General features: G+C 53.9%; 5 protein-coding genes across 5 annotated transcripts; 2 read left to right on the top strand and 3 right to left on the bottom strand.

Annotated features, from left to right (window-relative positions):
- Positions 1–361: 361 nt before the first annotated feature.
- KVR01_012649 (uncharacterized protein) lies at positions 362–1,023 on the top strand (the record flags this gene model as incomplete). Its single annotated transcript, XM_044792272.1, has 2 exons — positions 362–645; positions 942–1,023. The coding sequence occupies 2 exons, from the start codon at positions 362–364 to the stop codon at positions 1,021–1,023; spliced, it is 366 nt and encodes a 121-aa protein (XP_044638460.1).
- Positions 1,024–1,464: 441 nt separating this feature from the next.
- On the bottom strand, positions 1,465–2,779 carry KVR01_012688 (uncharacterized protein; the record flags this gene model as incomplete). The annotated part of the gene is made up of 2 exons (XM_044783253.1): positions 1,465–2,474; positions 2,542–2,779. 2 exons carry the CDS (start codon positions 2,777–2,779, stop codon positions 1,465–1,467), a joined length of 1,248 nt encoding a protein of 415 aa, XP_044638499.1.
- Positions 2,780–3,454: 675 nt separating this feature from the next.
- On the top strand, positions 3,455–7,128 carry KVR01_012530 (uncharacterized protein). The gene is made up of 3 exons (XM_044784464.1): positions 3,455–4,441; positions 4,510–5,347; positions 5,412–7,128. The coding sequence occupies exons 1-3, from the start codon at positions 3,833–3,835 to the stop codon at positions 6,929–6,931; spliced, it is 2,967 nt and encodes a 988-aa protein (XP_044638341.1). The 5' UTR covers positions 3,455–3,832; the 3' UTR covers positions 6,932–7,128.
- A 108-nt stretch (positions 7,129–7,236) lies between these two features.
- Positions 7,237–10,779, bottom strand: KVR01_012678 (uncharacterized protein). Its single transcript, XM_044791927.1, has 3 exons — positions 9,815–10,779; positions 9,116–9,722; positions 7,237–9,007 (listed from the first exon to the last, which is right to left on the bottom strand). The coding sequence occupies exons 1-3, from the start codon at positions 10,098–10,100 to the stop codon at positions 8,089–8,091; spliced, it is 1,812 nt and encodes a 603-aa protein (XP_044638489.1). The 5' UTR covers positions 10,101–10,779; the 3' UTR covers positions 7,237–8,088.
- A 2,667-nt stretch (positions 10,780–13,446) lies between these two features.
- Positions 13,447–14,415, bottom strand: KVR01_012568 (uncharacterized protein; the record flags this gene model as incomplete). The annotated part of the gene is made up of 1 exon (XM_044794135.1): positions 13,447–14,415. The coding sequence occupies one exon, from the start codon at positions 14,413–14,415 to the stop codon at positions 13,447–13,449; it is 969 nt and encodes a 322-aa protein (XP_044638379.1).
- Positions 14,416–17,371: the final 2,956 nt, after the last annotated feature.

Below are 17,371 nucleotides of genomic sequence, written 5' to 3'. Positions count from 1 at the left end.
CCCATCCGTCTGTCTCTTGGTCTTTGTCTGCCAGCGCAACACAGACCACCATCTCCACTCACGACCTCAACACCAACCTCTCGGCGCCGTCCACGACACCGAAAGGTCACTCCAGACTGTCAATCGACCACCCGACCAATCAATCAACCACTCGATCAATCGATCAATCGACCTCCGATCCGACCACCGATTGGCCAGACGGAGAACAGGGTAGAAAATACCGCCAGCCGATTGACCCCATCACCGACCGAGCAAAAACGCAGCAGAGGCAAACGGCCACGCTGCTTGCTGCTCGACCAGCCGACCCTCAAAAGACAACCTCAACCGGAGCCAAGTAACCCCCCCCCCCAATCAGAGAGCCATGCGCGGAGCCGCCGTCCGACAAGCGGTCCTGGCGACCCGCGCCAGCCGGCAGGCCACCGCCGCCACCGCCGTGAGGGCGGCACGCACCTTCGCGACGACGCCGGCCCGGCAGGGCGGCGGGCACGGGCACGGCCCGGAGTTCGACCCGCCGACGGGCTGGCTGTTTGGCGTCCGGCCGGGCGAGAAGGCCGAGAAGGAGGGCTGGGAGGGCCTGGCGTACTACGGCTTCTGCGGCAGCCTGGTCGCCTTCGGGATCGCCTATGCCTTCAAGCCTGATACCTCGTGAGTCTTTTCTCTCCTTTTCCTGATGTCGTCTATCGTCGTACTTCCTGGCCGTATTGGCTTGTTGGGGAGTGAGAGACCTTCATGTCTACGGGTGGATGATTGGGTAAGAGCTCGGATGAAGGGGGAAAGGAGGTAGAGGGTATGAGTCAATGGACAAGGGGTCGATATTTGCTGGTCTAGGCACTTGCACCCAGTGTGCTTCAGGCCTATGTGGATGGGACAATCTGGGAAACTACTCCAATCGGTTTCGCTGTGGAGAAGAATACCTGGCTGACATCTGCTGCTTGTCGTAGGATACAAACCTGGGCTCTCGAGGAGGCCCGCAGACGGTTAGAGGCCGAGGGCATCCTGGAGGATCCCGACAAGAAGAACTAAGACGACAGCCTGGTCGGGAATAAACACGCGGGACGATTTAAACGCGCTGGGACGCAGAGCACATGCAACAAGCAACACGCAACCATGCTGCTTATTCTAGACAGGAGTCGTCACCGCCGAGGGGAAGTAGTCGATAGGGCTGTACACTATGGACCGGTTGAACATGAAAGACAAATAATCGAGGCATAGAAATGGGTACGCAAGAGGGCTGATAGAGCAGTCACTACTTCCGGTCCGAAGAGAGCGAGAGGTTGATGAACATGCAAGATTTCTTTTGTCGCTCAAACATGATCTATGAACTGTGCCATGTCGCACTTTGCTGCTTTGTTGCCCAGGATACTCCCCAGTCGAATGTCTGTTCCATCGAGGGACCGTATCTAATCTGGCACACCGATCTATGCCTCGGACCACCAACCCCATCTACACTACTACTACTACCCCTTAGCAGACGTGGCTCCACTCGTGCTCCTCGTCTCCGTATTGGATGGCCTCCATCCAGTTCTTCATCCTCGTGGCAACCTCGCCCGACTCCTCGGTCTCGGACAGGCCACAGTTGACCATCTGGCCCTTCCAGCTGATACTCCTGACGGGGCTGACGACGGCGGCGGTGCCGGTGCCGAAGGCCTCGATCAGCCTGCCCTCGGCGGAGGCGTCGGCCAGGTCGCGCATGGTGTACTTGCGCTCGGAGACGAGCCAGCCCTCGGGCACGAGCCTCTCGCGGGCGAGGGCGAGGACGGAGTCGCGGGTGACGCCCTCGAGGATGGTGCCGTCGAGGGGCGCGGTGACGAGCTCCTTCTGGCCCGTCTCCCTGTTGCGCAGGGCGACGAACATGTTCATGGTGCCGACCTCGGTGACGTACTCCTCCTCGCCAAACAGCCACAGGTTCTGGGCGAAGCCGCGGCTCATGGCGTCGCGCTGGGGCACGATGCAGGGGGCGTAGTTGGCGCCGAGCTTCTTGTCGCCGACGCCGCCGGGCCAGGCGCGCACGGCGTAGTCGGTGGCCTCGAGCGAGACGGCCTTGAAGCCGGTGGGGTAGTAAGGGCCGACGGGGCTGGCGATGACGTACAGCAGGGCGCTGCCGGGGGGCCCGACGCCGAGGGTCTTTTGCGTGCCGATCATGGTCGGGCGCAGGTAGAGCGAGTAGCCGCGCTGGGAGGGGATGAAGCGCTGGTCGAGCTTGGCGAAGGTGGAGATGAGGTCGATCATGGCGGTGGAGGAGAAGGTGGGCAGGGCGATGCGGGCGGCGGACCCGTTGAAGCGCTCCATGTTCTTGTCCGGGCGGAAGAGGCGGACCTGGCCCTTGGAGTCCTTGTAGGCCTTCATGCCCTCGAAGCACTCGAAGGCATAGTGGAAGACGCTCGTCGCGGGGTCGAGGGAGAGGTTCTGGTAGGGCTTGATGCTGGGGTTGAGCCAGCCGGATGTTTTGTTCCACTCGACGGTGAGCATGTGGTCTGGAGGAAGGAGGCCTGCGTTAGACATGTATGGACAGATCGCATGGGCATAGAACAGGTCTCTCACCAGTAAAAGTCGCGCCAAAGATGAGCTCCTCTGGCTTCCTCAGCGGGCCAGGGGTCTTTGCCTTCTCGACGGTGAGCTTGGATGGGTCGATATCTTGGGGCTTGGACACGGAGGCAGCCTCGGGCTTTATGCTGTAGCATCTTGTGGTTGCAGGCTGCCATGACCTTTGGAGCATGGAGCGCGAGATCTGGGACGTGCTGGGCCTGAGGGCACCACACCGAGGCACGAAGGCACGCATCTTGTGTGTATGTTGGTGATGCTGTGGTCGCGATGGACTGACAGACGGTGTTGAGCGAGAGAAATGTACAGGTCTGTTCCGCCTATGCCAGGAAAAAGAAGAAAACAATACCAGAGGCAAGAGACAGACAACAAAGAAGGGCAGACTCAATTGCTCTTATGGACCACGAGAGAAGAGTCACCGTGTCTGACAATACGTCTCAATAGTCGTCTGCTCGAGGTTGCAAAAAGTGCGGGCCGGCCGAGAGGTCCAGGTTATGACTGTCTGTCGACTCGGGTTATCAGTCATTGAGCTGATAATCCCATCCCACACTGCCCGGGTGCCCACAAAGTTTCACCGGAGCCGTCATCGGAGCATGGAGCATGGAGCTTTCAATTGAGCTAGGGGAGAATTCAGCTCAGGGCCGATTGGATAGGGCTGCTTGGGCTGCAGGCGGCTACAGACGGCAGCTAGACACGTTGGGGGCCCTGGGGCCTAGCTGTTTTCAGGGGTGTGGTTCGTCTCATTGCTCTGCCAGTTCTGCCCAGCACACAGCTTGACACAGGTCGTGGTCGCACTTCTTAGGTAAGCCCTAGGGAGCTCCCCCCTTGGCGGGCTGGCGGGCTGGCGCATTGGAGAGTGGGTAGGTGGCCGTAGTGTATGTACATCATACGGAGTACCTACTCTGTACATTGTGCCAGGCGCAAGACAACAATCAACCGACTTTATTCGACCGAGACTCTGCTTATTATTGTTAAGAGAGGCTGTCTCTTGGCCTCCATCCTCCCTTGCTTGCACCAAATCAGACCTCTCTGTCTTGTCTGTCTCTCCCGGGTCTTCGGTTCTTCTTGTGTGCTGCCCCCTTAATTTATTCTCGTCGCAGCCGGCCACGTTTTGGTGGCGTTGTCTATATCTGGAAGTTGGGCATTCAACTGTGGGACTGCCTCATTGCGACCTCGACTCCCGACCTCGACTTTGTCTTACGCATGTGACAACGATCCACCCTTTGGCCGATCAGCCTCCCAGCCCTGCCGACATGACAAGCACCCTCTCCCACTCCCTACAGCCGCCAAAATGTCGTCAATGTTCTCCTCGGCGCTGAAGTCCATCCAGCAGACAAACATCAATGCCAACTATTCCATAACCCCAAGCGCAACGTCGCAGGCCGGCCCCTGGAGGATACACGATGCGAAGAGGAAGTCCACGGGCAAGACCTACTCCGTCTTCATCTTTGACAAGAAGTCGCTCGACTCCCATGGGAACTCCCTGGGTCGCTCCGGCGCCGCCGCCTTCAAGAGGGTCTCCGAGGAGGTCATCGAGAGGTTGAAGAAGGAGGCCTCCTCACTCGCCAAGTTGCGCCATCCCAGCGTGCTCGAGCTTGTCGAGCCCGTCGAGGAGACAAGAGGCGGCGGCTTGCAGTTCGTCACCGAGCCCGTCACTGCCTCACTCGCCAGCCTGCTGCAGGACAAGGATGATCAGGAACGCGCCGGTCCCGGGGGCCGCTCCAGCCGCTATGTCACCGAGGAGGCCGACGGCACCAGGAGGCGGCGCGAGCTCGAGATCGACGAGTTGGAAATCCAGAAGGGCTTGCTGCAGATCAGCAAGGCCCTCGAGTTCCTTCACGAGAATGCTGGCCTTGTCCATGGCAACATCACCCCGGATGCGATCCTCATCAATGCCAAGGTAGGTCGGTCTTGTGCGGGCCACGCCCGGCAACCCTGCCCAGTCCTTCCAATACTGACCTCCACCAGTCCGACTGGAAGATTAGCGGTCTATCCTTCTGCAGCCCTGCCGAGCATTCGACCAAGCCAACCTCGTTTCAACCTCTGAGCCTCTACGAAACCCTCAACCCAGACCCACGACTGCCGCGGTCAGTCCAGCTCGACCTGGACTACACCTCCCCAGACTTCGTCCTTGACAACAATCTCAATGTATCCGCCGACATGTTCTCATTGGGCCTTCTCTGCGTTGCCCTCTACAATTCACCACACAAGTCTCCGCTGGAGTGCAACTCCAGCTTATCGACATACAAAAGGCTGTTCCAGTCCAGCTCGACCATACCCACCGTGAATAACAACTTTATGTCCTCTAGGCCGTTGCCCAAGGACCTGGTCGCACATGTCCTGCCTCGGCTCATCACTAGGCGGCCAGCTCAACGTCTCACTGCCAAAGAGTTCCAAGAGACGGAATTTTTCGACAACATACTCGTGTCGACCATCCGATTCATCGAATCTTTCCCGGCGAAAACACCCCAGGAGAAGCAGTCCTTCCTGAAGGGCTTGAATAAGGTCCTGCCCTCGTTTCCAAAATCGGTGATGGAAAAGAAGCTGCTTCCAGCGCTGCTGGAAGAGACAAAGGACAAGGCACTGCTATCCCTCATACTCGGGAATGTTTTCAAGATCATCGACCTTCTCCCTTCGGGTCGGCGGGCCTTCACCGATAAGGTTCGGCCTGTCCTAAAAGAAATATTTGTCACAAACAATAAGAACACCGAGGAGAAGGACGCGGCAAGAGATGCGGGGCTTATGGTTGTCCTGGATAACATCTCTACCATCGCCAATAACACCCCTGGCAAGGAGTTCAAAGATGGTATGTACCGCCCTCAACCTGCACCGTTTCTCCGTACTAGAGCAGGAGCTGATGTATATGTTAGACATGTTACCCGTTGTTGCCGCAGCCATAGCAGCACCGACTCACTCGGTGGTCGACGCCGGTCTGCGAAGTTTGCCTGTAGTGTTGCCGGTCTTGGACTTTAGCACGATCAAGAATGAGCTGTTCCCTATCATAGCTCACGTCTTCAGCAAAACAACCAGTCTGGCTATCAAAGTCCGGGGCTTGCAAGCATTCGTTGTCCTCTGTGGAGGCTCACCGGCCACTGCAGATAGTAGCGGGTTGGATGGGCTTCCCGAGCACAAGAAAACATCATCTTCGACGGCCCTTGACAAGTACACGATGCAAGAGAAGATAGTGCCCCTCATAAAGGTTATCAAGACCAAAGAGCCGGCGGTCATGGTTGAGGCCCTGAATGTGTTGAGAGTTGTGGGTGACTATGCGGACTGCGAATTCATCGCCATGGACATACTGCCGATCCTTTGGAGCATGAGTCTTGGACCGTTGCTCAACCTCAAACAGTTTCAGTCATTCATGGATCTCATCAAAACGCTCTCCCGGAAGGTAGAGGACGAGCAAACTAAGAAGCTGCAAGAGCTAGCTGGGGTTACGAATGGGTCCGCAGCCGCTGGCCCTGCCGACGATTTCATGTCCTTTGGCGGCATAACTGGCACACAATTCGACGCAGCAACAGGCGCAACAGAAGACGATTTCGAGCAACTGGTCAAGGGGAAGTCGAGCTCGAACAATAACAATCCTATGGATGCCGGCTGGGGCGACACGGCGTCGGCGATGAGCTCTCCGGGCCTGCCACACCCGAAACAGAATGCCACTTTCGCCTGGTCCACGCCAAGTCCCACGAGGGCATCTAACCCAGTGGGCTCGGTGGGCGGTTTCAAGGCCCAGCAAGGCTCATTCAGGACGGTAACGCCGGACCTGGCGAGCCTGCCATCAATGACCCCTTCCACCACCCAGTTCTCTCAACCTTTACAGCCCAGCGCCCCACAGTCGGCCTTCCCGCCGCCGGCGCAGCCTGCCCAGCCGACCTCTACAAATTGGTCAGCAGCAGCGGCAAACCCGTGGGCGACCGCCTCTCCCTCGACGGTGCAGCCGGCAAGGAGCAACACCATGTCGGCGCAAACACCCACCTATGGCAGCGGCCTGGGCAACTCGGTGGCCTCCCTCTCGATGAACCAGCAGCGGCCAGGAGTCGGGTCCATGACCCGCTCCACGTCGTCATTCTCCCTGCCTCCGCCCCCCGGCAGCGGCAACTCGACGCCGGCCGCGTCAGGGTTCAGCCTGCCGCCGCCACCTTCACAACCACAACAGCAGCAGTCCTCGTTTGGCCGGCCGGCGGGGTCGATGGGGTCCACGATGGGCGGCATGAACGGCATGGGCAGCCTGGGCAGCATGGCCGGCAAGCCGGCGATGGGCGCGTCCGGGCTGAGCATGAACAGCATGATGGGGTCTCAGGGGGGGTTCGGCATGGCGGCGCAGCAGCAGCAGCAGCAACAACAAAATCAGAGCACGGGTACCTTGGATAAATACCAGAGCTTGTTGTAGTCGATGCTTGACCTGACGACTTGGGGAGGGGGATTCATAGACGCATTTGGGGATATTACTGGCGGGATACCAATATACTATACTTTTATGATTGAGTGAGCGACGATGCCACGAAATTGGACCGTGGGGGTTGGGACACAGCATGGGGCGCGACTAGAGACAGAGATCCAGCGAATGATTACATGTCAAATTTCAAACTTGGGACCCCATCCATGTTCCATCCATACAGCCTGGCGTGGTGGGACGCGGTATCGCGAGCTGCGGCTCTTGCATACTTTGACTTGCAAAAAAGTTCTATTAGGCCTGTCTGTCTGTATTCCTAACCATCTGGTAGAATGGTCGAGGCAAATGCCTAGCCATCCACCGAGTTGTTGCCCCCCCCCCCGTGCGCCATTCGCAAACCCTCCCTACTGCGGCCGTCATGTGTGCCCTCCTGGAACGCCTGTGCTCCTGAAATTTTTGGTGGAATTTGTACCGAGGGAAAATAAAAGCATAAAAGCATGTAAGAAATCAAGCCTTGGGCTGTATTTGTTGTGATGGATTACGCGAAGGGAAGAAAAATGTACCGTCTCTCTTTTTTTTGTTCAGTGTGTACTGGGATGGAAAACAACCGGCCCTTCTTTCTGAAACGCCCTGATGATGTAGGTTCATTGAAAAAGCGCAAGGGGAAAATTCCAAGTGATAGAGAGAGTGTGTGACCTTTTCTTCTCTTCTACCCGATCAGAGGAGGAAATCCAGCAATTGGAATCCCCGTCACGTCTGTTGCCCGCACATGGCTTCGTCTCTGCATTCCAATGTTGTGGGATGAGCCCCTCCGTAGGGCACTGTGAAAACTAGTTCTCTTGTCGGAAGTTGCCGCAGATTGCAGTCAAGCGTGCAGGAACAAGATGGTTGGTTGTATGACCGAGTTTTGAAACCCCTGTCGGAGTGTACTGTACGTAAAGAGGCGACGATGGACCGCATGGCTGTAATACAGACAGAGTGGGTGATGGCCAAAGCCCGCGTAGGTCCGGTGAACAACCAACCCTCACGGGTTTGATGACGGCCAGACACAAAAGGCGCCCGCTAGCATCGTTTCTAGACGTGAACCTTGTTTTGGGGAGTGGTGCATCCCTTTCCAGTGCTCAGTGGCCTCGAAAAGAGATCTGCAGGCCTACTCAGTTGTCCTTGTAGTCAGCGTCGTCATCGTCTGTGTTGCGGGCCTTGCGGGCCCTGTTGGCGAGACTGGGTCCCTCCGGAGTGGCGAGGCCGCTGGGTGTCTTGCTGTTGGGCAGGGCGGTCCTGCCACCCCTCCGCGGCCGCGATGGCTTCTCAGCGTTGTCGTCATCGCCGCTTCGCGGTGTTGCGACAGCAGATTCAGTATTGTTTTCACTCGCCGCCACCGTCGCTGACTCCGTCGCTGGCTCTCCACCAGAAGGACTGGCGACATCGTTGTCACCGTTGTCGTTGCCGTTGCCGGCAGGTCGCTTCTCGACGAAGATATGCCTGCTCTTCCAGCCGGACTCGGTGACAACCTCGACGACCTGGTCCTCCGGGACCATCTCGTGCTTCAGCTCCCAGCCGGCGCGGCGGCACAGCTCGGCGACGACGACATCACAGTCGCCAAGGAGGTCGATGTCGAAGTTATGGTGGTTGACTGGCGTGCGGCTGATGTAGATCTGTGGGATGTGCGGGTGAAGGAACGGCACAAGCTCGCTGACGGGGGCAACCTTGAGGCTGGTGCCGATGACAACGACGAGGTCCGTCTTGTCGCGGTCGTGGTCGACCAGGCGGCTCGAGAACTCATCAGGGAGCGCCTCGCCAAAGAAGGTGATGTCCGGCTTCATGATGCCGCCCTTGGACGGCATGTCATATTCCGAATCACTCGCGCTGTCATAGTCTCCCGGGCGGCGTCGCGGGCGGCCGCTCGTGCCGTCCTTAGCGAGCTTACGCTTGCGGCTGTTCTTGGTGCCGCGGCGCGGTATGCCGCACTTCGGGCATCGCGGGATCTTGCCGGCCTTGATGTCAGGCAGGATGTCGTCACCTGGAACCTGGTGGTAGCAGGTGAAGCAGGTTGCAGTTGCGAAGGAGCCGTGACTGCGTGCTCTCGGTCAGCAGCTGACTAGGTGAGATGAGGACTGCGGCACGGGGGATGTGTATGGGTTATATATGCACGCAAGTGAGTCAGCGAAGAGGGTGACTAACCATTGGATAAGCTTGCTCGGGTCGATGCCTGCCTTTGACTCAAGATTGTCGATATTTTGAGAGTAGTTGGTGAGTAGTTTGCCCTGCTGCTGAAGCAGGGCGATGAAGGCGTGGGTGGGCGAGTAGCGCTCAGTCTCGACCATGATATCTCGCGCCACGGAGAAGAACACGCTCGGATCTGACTTGAAGAGGGCGATGTCAAATACTTCCTGGGGGTCGTTCAGGCCGAGGTGCTCCAGCTTGGAGTAAAGACCGGTGCCCTTGGAACGGAAGTCTGGAATGCCCAGCGAGGTAGAAATGCCAGCGCCGGTCAGGACGATGATGTTCTTTGACTTCTTGAGAAGGGCAACAGCATCATCGACAGAGTTGTACTGCTGCAGCTTGGCCCTCTTGGAGAGCTCACGGCTGAAGGCAAGTATCAACAGGTCAAAGTAGATGGAGTCGGAGGCGCCCTCAAGGTTAGGCGGGCGCACATCAAACGCACTTAGAAGCTTCTTGGCAGTGATGAGGCCGGCGTTGATTGTGCGGTTGATGAGCTCTTCGGGACCCAAGGTGCGAAGGAGTTGGCGGTAACTAACCGCCTCCTCTGGAGTGCAGAACTCGGGGTCTTGGCAGACGAAGAGAGAAAAGTCAGTGTCTCTGAAAAGGGGTTGGAAAATATCCTTGTCTGGGGATAAAACGACGAGAGTGAATGCTCACCGTTAGTTACATTCTCATCAGAAAGGCCCTCAAGCATGTCGCCAAGCAGGGACTCGGACTCCCAGACGTTGTCTAGGTCGTTGACGCGTTCCTCTAGCTCGGCCATTGCGCTGACGGGGTGGGCAACGCCGTGCTCGATATCCTCCTGAAGGTCGAGGTCATCCACGTCGTACTTGTCGTCGACTCCGTCCACCTCAGACACGGTGGCGACAGGCTGCTTGGTCTGCCTGACTGGACGGGGGCGCGAATTCTGGGAAACGCCCGTCTTGGGCTTGAGGCTGCCCATGTTGACGTTGTCTGACCTCACCTGATGGCAACGATGGGCGGTCACAAAGGAAGTGGGTGTGGAAGGAGAAGGCTGATAGAGAAATGGGTAGAGGAACAATTGTGGAGGAAAGAAAACAGGGTTGATGGAGGGTGTGAGAGAGGAGGTGTGTTGGATTGACCTCGCTTTGATGAAGCTGAAGTGTTGTTGAGGTTGAGGGAAGAGGGAAGAGACCTCGGCAGGGCAGCCAAAGTAAAATGTAGAAGGAGGTACTGTAGAATCCGGACCCGAGTGTCGTGGTTTTGGTCGTTGCTGTCGCTCACATCCGGATAAACAACCTGAGCTCAACCTGCCTGTGGACACGGAGGGGGGGAGAGAGGGCAGTGCACCAAACAAACGAGGAGCCTTCCAAACGCTATTCAGATGCACTTGGCTATTGCAAGAGTTGGTGACCTCTCGTTTACTTGTTGGATGGATGTATTGGTGCGGCACAGTCTGGCAGCTGCAAAGGGAGGGGTGCAGGCTTGTGTTGCAAGGAAATCAAAGCGGCCAGAACCAGCGTCCACAGGCCCGACAAGAGAAAGGAGAATAGGAAAAGTTTCAAAAGACCAGATGCTCTGCTGGCGCCCGGCAAACAAGTCTTAGTGCGAAGGTTGAGCATTACAGGCACGTCTTGGGACGTCCCGGGAGGGTCTAGAGCCCCCCCAAGGTTCAGCAGATCCCACTTACAACATTGCCACGCTCAATATGCCTGCTGCAGTGCTGCCCCTGTCAGCCTGTGCAGCCGCTGTCAGATGGGGGCCGGGAACTTTTGACCCGCCAAAAGGTCCCCAGGTCCCCGCCCCTGATCGCCGCCCAGCATTAACTGACTGACATGTTTGTTCCACATCAAATACACCCGCACACTCCCATGTGTCATTGCATCCAGTGACAGGAATAATCCCATCAACTCATCTGTGACTGCTTGTGATCCTCAAGAACAAGGAGGATGAGAAAAGAGTGCAATCCCAAGAGCAAAGACCAACAGACAAAGGCAACTCTTGCCGAGGATGGGCCGTGGAAGGCCCGGGCCTGGGTGGAAATTAAAGTCCCGGGATGCTCCGGCCTCTCCCTAATTCAGACCACCCTCAAAGGCACATTTTGTTTGTGATGCTGTTTCTACTAGGCCAGGCTCTTGTTTTCAGCAAACGGCATAAGAATTGTTGTTGGGCCATTCACAACTCAAGTCTTCAGAGACTTACTTGATCAATAATCAGACGGCCACTTCACACGTCAGCTGCTGGCTGAACTCTCGCTGGGCTGATCCAGTTTGTAGCTCCCTCCAGGACTGCAGCTGTACAATGATATGATCACTTGTTTTGCATGTTGCATGGGCAGTAGTATCCCAAACAGTCCTGGAAGACATATGCTCTGCTTGAAGGAAAGAGCTCTATGACTGCCGGTCATCGCTGGCAGCCGTCTCCTACAAGCAATCTCACCTACTTCTATCTGTCTTGGCAACTCTGCTGTCACTGATCAAACACCCATCCTCCCAGGATGGTTGGTATGGTCTCTCCATCTCTCAGAATGCCTGATCAGAGACACTTGGGCACTGACACGGGGATCTGGTTCTGGTGGTCCTCAAATTGAAGGCTTAATGTTCCAACAAGTGTTCCAACGAGTGGGAAGTCCGACGACACTGCCCCAACCTACCCATGTGACAACGGTTATCACGGAGGGAGAAACAATTGGCCGCCAAGACCTCCCAAGAACGACAGGGCATCGGTCGATTGCCTGGTTAACGGCCTCGAAAATTTGGTCTCTTTTCAACAAGTGAAAAAGAGAGGCCACAATGGCAACCACAGTTCGGATGAGGAGGGAGGTGGCGGTACGTCACGGAAATGGGTGGAAGCTTATACGGGAGGCGAGCTGCTGAACGTTACAAATCAACAAGGGTTCGCATTAAACTCTTTCCTATATGTATTCATGTAGCAATGCAATGCGAAGACCAGCGGCCGATCCGGAGCCACTAGGCTTCGTGACTTTGCATGCCTATACCAGACACTACCACATGAAGCCTTCAAGAGGAGTCCTCGACACAGAAGTCTCAATCGGATTGCCAGGATGCCAAGTCTTCTCATGACTACCACGAGTAGGACTGCACATGCATGGAGCAAGCCTTCACCGCCGTGGAAGTAGTCTGAGATCAAGAACAGAGTGCTCTTGCGGCAGCGCCAGCTGTTTTGAAAGAGCGTCTTGGCGGTTTCTGCCATCGGCTCTAGATATTTTTGTTGCGATGAACGTGCTTCATATCTCGGGCTTGATTAGTCCGAGAGAACTTCACCATCGGAATGTGTCATTTGGCCAGTCTTCGGCTATCCTCCGCCGCACTAACACTGACGACGCGACATGGGTGCGTGCGTGTTCGTAAATTTTCCGGAAAACCACGTTACGCCAGGATGGAGTTCATAAGCCAAATACGGTTGCCAACATTGGCTATGGCCTTACCAACCTTGGAAGTGGACTGTAAGCTGATGGGTACTTTAGCGGCTTCCTCTGCGGTACTATTATTGGATCCTCCACAAACTTAGAAGGTCTTAGGATTCTTCGGAGTTGCCGCTCGTGGCGCATCTCGCCAATCCCATCAAGTATAATCCATACTTCTAAATCTACCTCTTATGTGTCTCAAGAGAGGGCGCACCGGAGCTGGATTTCTCGTTCTTGAATCATCTTCCAACCGGCGCTCACACGTGATACCAGCACACATCGTTGCAAGGTACAATGCGCTCAAACAATTACTGACATAGGGTCAAGTGTTTACCCACAGAGCCTTCAGTGTGAAACACACGAGATAATGAGATTTGGCTGAAATCTGGGACTCCTGAGAGAACAAATCTGATGGGCGACTGCTGGAGAATTGGTACTTTTCGTGACAGAATGCCTGGAGATCGTCTCGTAACTCTCAGCCCTGTTGCTTATCCCTACGGATTTCTGTCTTGGGACTACTGATGAAGTATCCATCAACATGCCCTGTGCTGTTTTCCATTTATACTCGTATTTCTTGTCCACCAATACGCTCGAGATCTCGAAGACTTTGAACTAATTATTTGTCAAGACCCATTGAGTGACCTTAGTTACATGATCAGGTGCTCACACTTGAAGAGGTGAGGGTTGGGAAAACAAAAATACTCAGACACCGTGTCATGAAACCAATTTCATGCCTCTGGTATTCCGACTTGATGTCAAGAAGAAGTTTGATAAATTAGGTCCCACGGGTTTTGACCAAGGCTTTCGTCTCTGTGTGTGCAGGGTGCCTTTTTCCTATGAATTGCTGCTCGAGCCCGCGTCTCCGTTTCCCAAATCACTGCCACACAACAAATTTTCTCAACTATGTCGTAAGGTATGAAGTATTCCGGGCATCCGTAATAACGCTGGTGTCGACGAACTGCGCGATGACATCCCTTGTCATGGGCTGCCGTCGGTTCTGCGAGGCAACATAAACGTCCTCCTCCACCATGTAATCAATCAGGTTGCTGTCCATGTCCGCGCCCAGCGTACCGGCCCACTTGTGTACCGGCCAAACGGCCTGCACCGTCGCAGTGTCCATGGACATCGACTGGGCCACAAACTGGTACACCTCCGCGGGCGCGTTCTTGAAGACGTCGATAGCCTGGTCCAAGGCCCGGATGAACTCGACGATGGCCTTGCGCGACGCAGGGTCGTTGAGCTTCTCGGTCGTGGTGAAGAGAGAATATATCTCGCGGAAGACGGTCGCGTTCTGGAAGAAGACGGCGTTGTCGCCCAGTGCCTGTCCGCCCAGCTCCGGCGACGGCTCCCATATCCCGAAGGCGTCGATCGTCTTGGCTTGGATCTGCGCCGGGAAAGTCCCCGAGCCGCACGGCGCCTTCATGCACAGGTTTCCCGAGACCACCGTGTACTCCGAATCCTTCAGACCGGCCGAGTTCAGCAGCTTCTTGACAAAGTAATTCGCCGAGGTGCCTGGTGTGGTTCCGATCCGCTTTCCCCTCAGGTCCGCCAGCGTGCTGATGCCGGCTGCCTTGTTCGCCACGATCCGGTACGGGACGTCTACGATCGTGTAAATCATGCGGAGGTTCTTGTGTGTTCCATACTGGATCAGTCCCTGGTATTCCGCGTTGGTGCCGAGATCCACGGTCTTGTCCGATGGCAAGCTGGCCACGCCACCGCTGGCAATCGACGCTTGCCCTTTGTAGAAATTCTTGATCGCATATGGTTGGGGTGTGTATTCGATCACTTGTAGAGACGAAGCGAGTTTTAGTGCGCAAGTCCGCCCAAGAAGGGTCGCGAGGCCCGCCAGATGAAGGATTTTCGATCTCATCCTCGCAAATTTGCTGCTTTGTCCGGTCTTGAGACGAGATGCAATACGCGTCGATCTCAAGTGCGGGTTGGGAAGCTTTTGATCTAGGCCCTCCTAGCCTCCCCATCTCATATATCTCCAGTTTATGAAAACCTTTTCATTCAAGTTCTGGTAGACTTGGTGGGACGTGGTAATATTGTTGACATCGTTTTGGACGCGACTTTTTCCGTTAATTTGGCAGCGGTTTGTTCAGCATGTTGCGAGACAGCTCCAGCCTGTCGTGACACATTGGCTAGAAGCCGCCATCAGCCGGGTATTTGACTCAAATTCCGGTTCAGGTTCACAGATATGTGTCTTTGATTACATGCGGAGATGTGTGGAAAAGTCCTCCGTCCGACCAATCCTGGGCCGCTTGTTCTTAATCTCAACCACGCCGTAATGCCACTCGAATTACGGGCAGAACAAATCCGACATTACTCCACCATGACTCCTAGACCTATATATCTCAACGAACAATCGATGACCACCTTGAAACAAGTGCACGAGATCTATTGGATTAATAAATTACGGTATATTTATTGTTTTTACAGACCACAGGATAGTAGTAGAAGAAAGGGCCTGGCAAAATGTTTCTGGTCATGTACAATGACAGAGATGTCCAATCTTTCCAGTTCCTCCCTGCCGTCTCTTGAACAATGTTGATATTACCTGAGTACATATTAGTCCTTCTATACGACCTATCAGTCCCGATGCCACCCCCACCCCCAAAGAGCAATTAAGACGTACCCTGGTGCGATTTGCCTTTGCCCCTGTTCACATCCTGAAGTCCTCGAAGCCACCAGCCTGCTTCGTCTACTTGATTCAATTCTCACGTGGCCGTAACTTTCACCTGCCGCCGCATCCTTCCCGTCCTTTTCGGGTGGCTCTTGTGGCTTCAACTGATCGGACTGTGTCAATATCCGTACTTCCTTTGATCTCACCCACCTTGGATCATGATGGATTCATTTCCCACTGGCCTCACAGACGTGAATAAATATTCGAAATTCCATATCTTACAATAATATTCCTGCAAAATCACACACCTCAACATCATGCTCGCGTCATTGTAAGAAATCTTGTAAGGCTGTCTAATCTGCTCAACAGCACCAACCTTTTGTTCTCAGAGTCCTTGACATGATTAAAAAGCTATAACACACTAAGCCTGTGGTAAATGGCATTTTGGTGACGGGGGCGTAAGCAGTTGCGTATTCATGCTTGGGCAGGTCTTCTACTGTGTTTGTAGTACTTGCTTCACCAACCTGATTCAGGCAACGACCAGTTGACTTGCACCGATTATCTAGCCTGATGTTTGTTATTCGTGGCTACCCATCATCTCACTGTCGCTGCCCCACAATCATTCGTATCTTTTTGCGATTCATCAACGGCTTAATTACGAAATCTTTGTACCCCCGCGGGAGGAAAACCTTACACGAGTAAGTGCTCGTGAGGAATGTAGCTGACTGCATTTGGGGGGCGCTGGTGTAACCGGAAATGCACGTTGAACCCAAAAGGGTCTGATGCTCACTGTCGATCCATGAATCTCCCGGCGAACGCTTGAGACATATGACCAGGGGCCGTTGGTTCATCGAGTTAGAGAATATATGTCAGCCCAGCTTCCCAAGGGCTTTACCACTCCACAGGCCGTGAGACTTATCTGTCGTGGAGCAGTGAGAATGACTCTCTTGTTAAGAATCTTTTCATGTGAATGTTTCCTTGAGTCCCACGGGTCTTGCGTTCGACTCTTTTCAGACGATGCCGTCAACAGCGTCCGCCTCTGGGATCTACAGATCGCCTGAATCCAGCTCAGAGACTATAGCTTCCGGGGTCACTCTCACATATTAAACAATTAAGGAACGCACGGAATGGCTCCCACTACACTCAGGGCAAATACGACTACTTCGGTTTTAGCCATCCACTTGAGCATGTCAACGGCTGGATATTTGCCGAGGAGAGGGGCAGTTCTGACTTTTCCTAAATAAGTAGCACTATTTTATGTAACGCGAGCAGCGGATCGCCCAGCGCCGGGGACTGGGTGGGCATAGGCATCGGCCACGAACTAGGGGTTGTTGGCCTTGCGACCTTGGTCTATACCTAGGTAACGATATTCCAGATGTCATGATGCGTCGTTCGAGGATGATTCAACGACGAGCACAAGTAGTGCCAAGGCTGTCTACCCACACATATCCGAGGCCATTGCAGCCCCATTCTGAGTTAGAGAAGCTTCGGCTATCTTATTTTTTTGTTCAACTACCTATCCATCTGTGGCAGACGACCGGGGGACCGACTGGTTTTGCTTAGTCAGCGACTCAACGACCTCAGTGCTCTATATAACCTCAGTTTAGCACCCCATAACTTAATCAACCAACCAGCCAGCACCACTACTACTTAATGAATCGATGATCAAATCAATGATGTGGGGGTCACTCTAAGGTGTAGTTGTCTTTATAACCTTTACACTATAGCCCCTCCTTTATTACATTCTAAGTTTTAATATACTATTCTTTTAGAATAGTCCTAGGTCCTGTAACTTCTTGAAAATTAAAAAGTAATAAAAATTTAGAAATTTATACTGAAAAATATTAAATATTTAGTTTGTTAAGAAGATAGTATTAAAATATAGCCTGAATTTTAACGGATTTAATGGTTTTATTTATATGTTTTTAACCTTTTATTAATTAAAGAATTAAGGATATAAGTTTAGATTTTTAATAATTTTATCTCTTTAATATATATATAATAAAAATACTTTTAATTTAAGTTAAAACTTTTTTTAAAGCTTTTAATTAGTTAAAATTACTTCTTTTAATTCTTTATATAACTAATTAAACCTTTTAATTAGCTAGCTAACTAATATTAATTTAAATAGTAGTATACTACTAGAGTGAGTGAGTATAGTAAGTGTGTGAGGGTGAAGTGTTATTGTTATTTACTATAATTT

The sequence above is a fragment of the Diaporthe batatas genome, assembly GCF_019321695.1.
Source record: "Diaporthe batatas strain CRI 302-4 chromosome Unknown Contig00020, whole genome shotgun sequence".
NCBI lineage: Eukaryota > Fungi > Ascomycota > Sordariomycetes > Diaporthales > Diaporthaceae > Diaporthe > Diaporthe batatas.
Note: the sequence above shows the minus strand (reverse complement) of the source record. Positions and strands in the feature narration are given on the sequence as shown.

Coding starts and splice junctions, on each gene's coding strand:
- KVR01_012530 (XM_044784464.1), top strand. CDS start 3,833: ATGTCGTCAATGTTCTCCTCGGCGCTGAAGTCCATCCAGCAGACAAAC. Junction 4,442..4,509: donor CGATCCTCATCAATGCCAAG/GTAGGTCGGTCT, acceptor GACCTCCACCAG/TCCGACTGGAAGATTAGCGG. Junction 5,348..5,411: donor TGGCAAGGAGTTCAAAGATG/GTATGTACCGCC, acceptor TGTATATGTTAG/ACATGTTACCCGTTGTTGCC.
- KVR01_012678 (XM_044791927.1), bottom strand. CDS start 10,100: ATGGGCAGCCTCAAGCCCAAGACGGGCGTTTCCCAGAATTCGCGCCCC. Junction 9,723..9,814: donor TGATGAGAATGTAACTAACG/GTGAGCATTCAC, acceptor TCGTCTGCCAAG/ACCCCGAGTTCTGCACTCCA. Junction 9,008..9,115: donor CCGAGCAAGCTTATCCAATG/GTTAGTCACCCT, acceptor GAGAGCACGCAG/TCACGGCTCCTTCGCAACTG.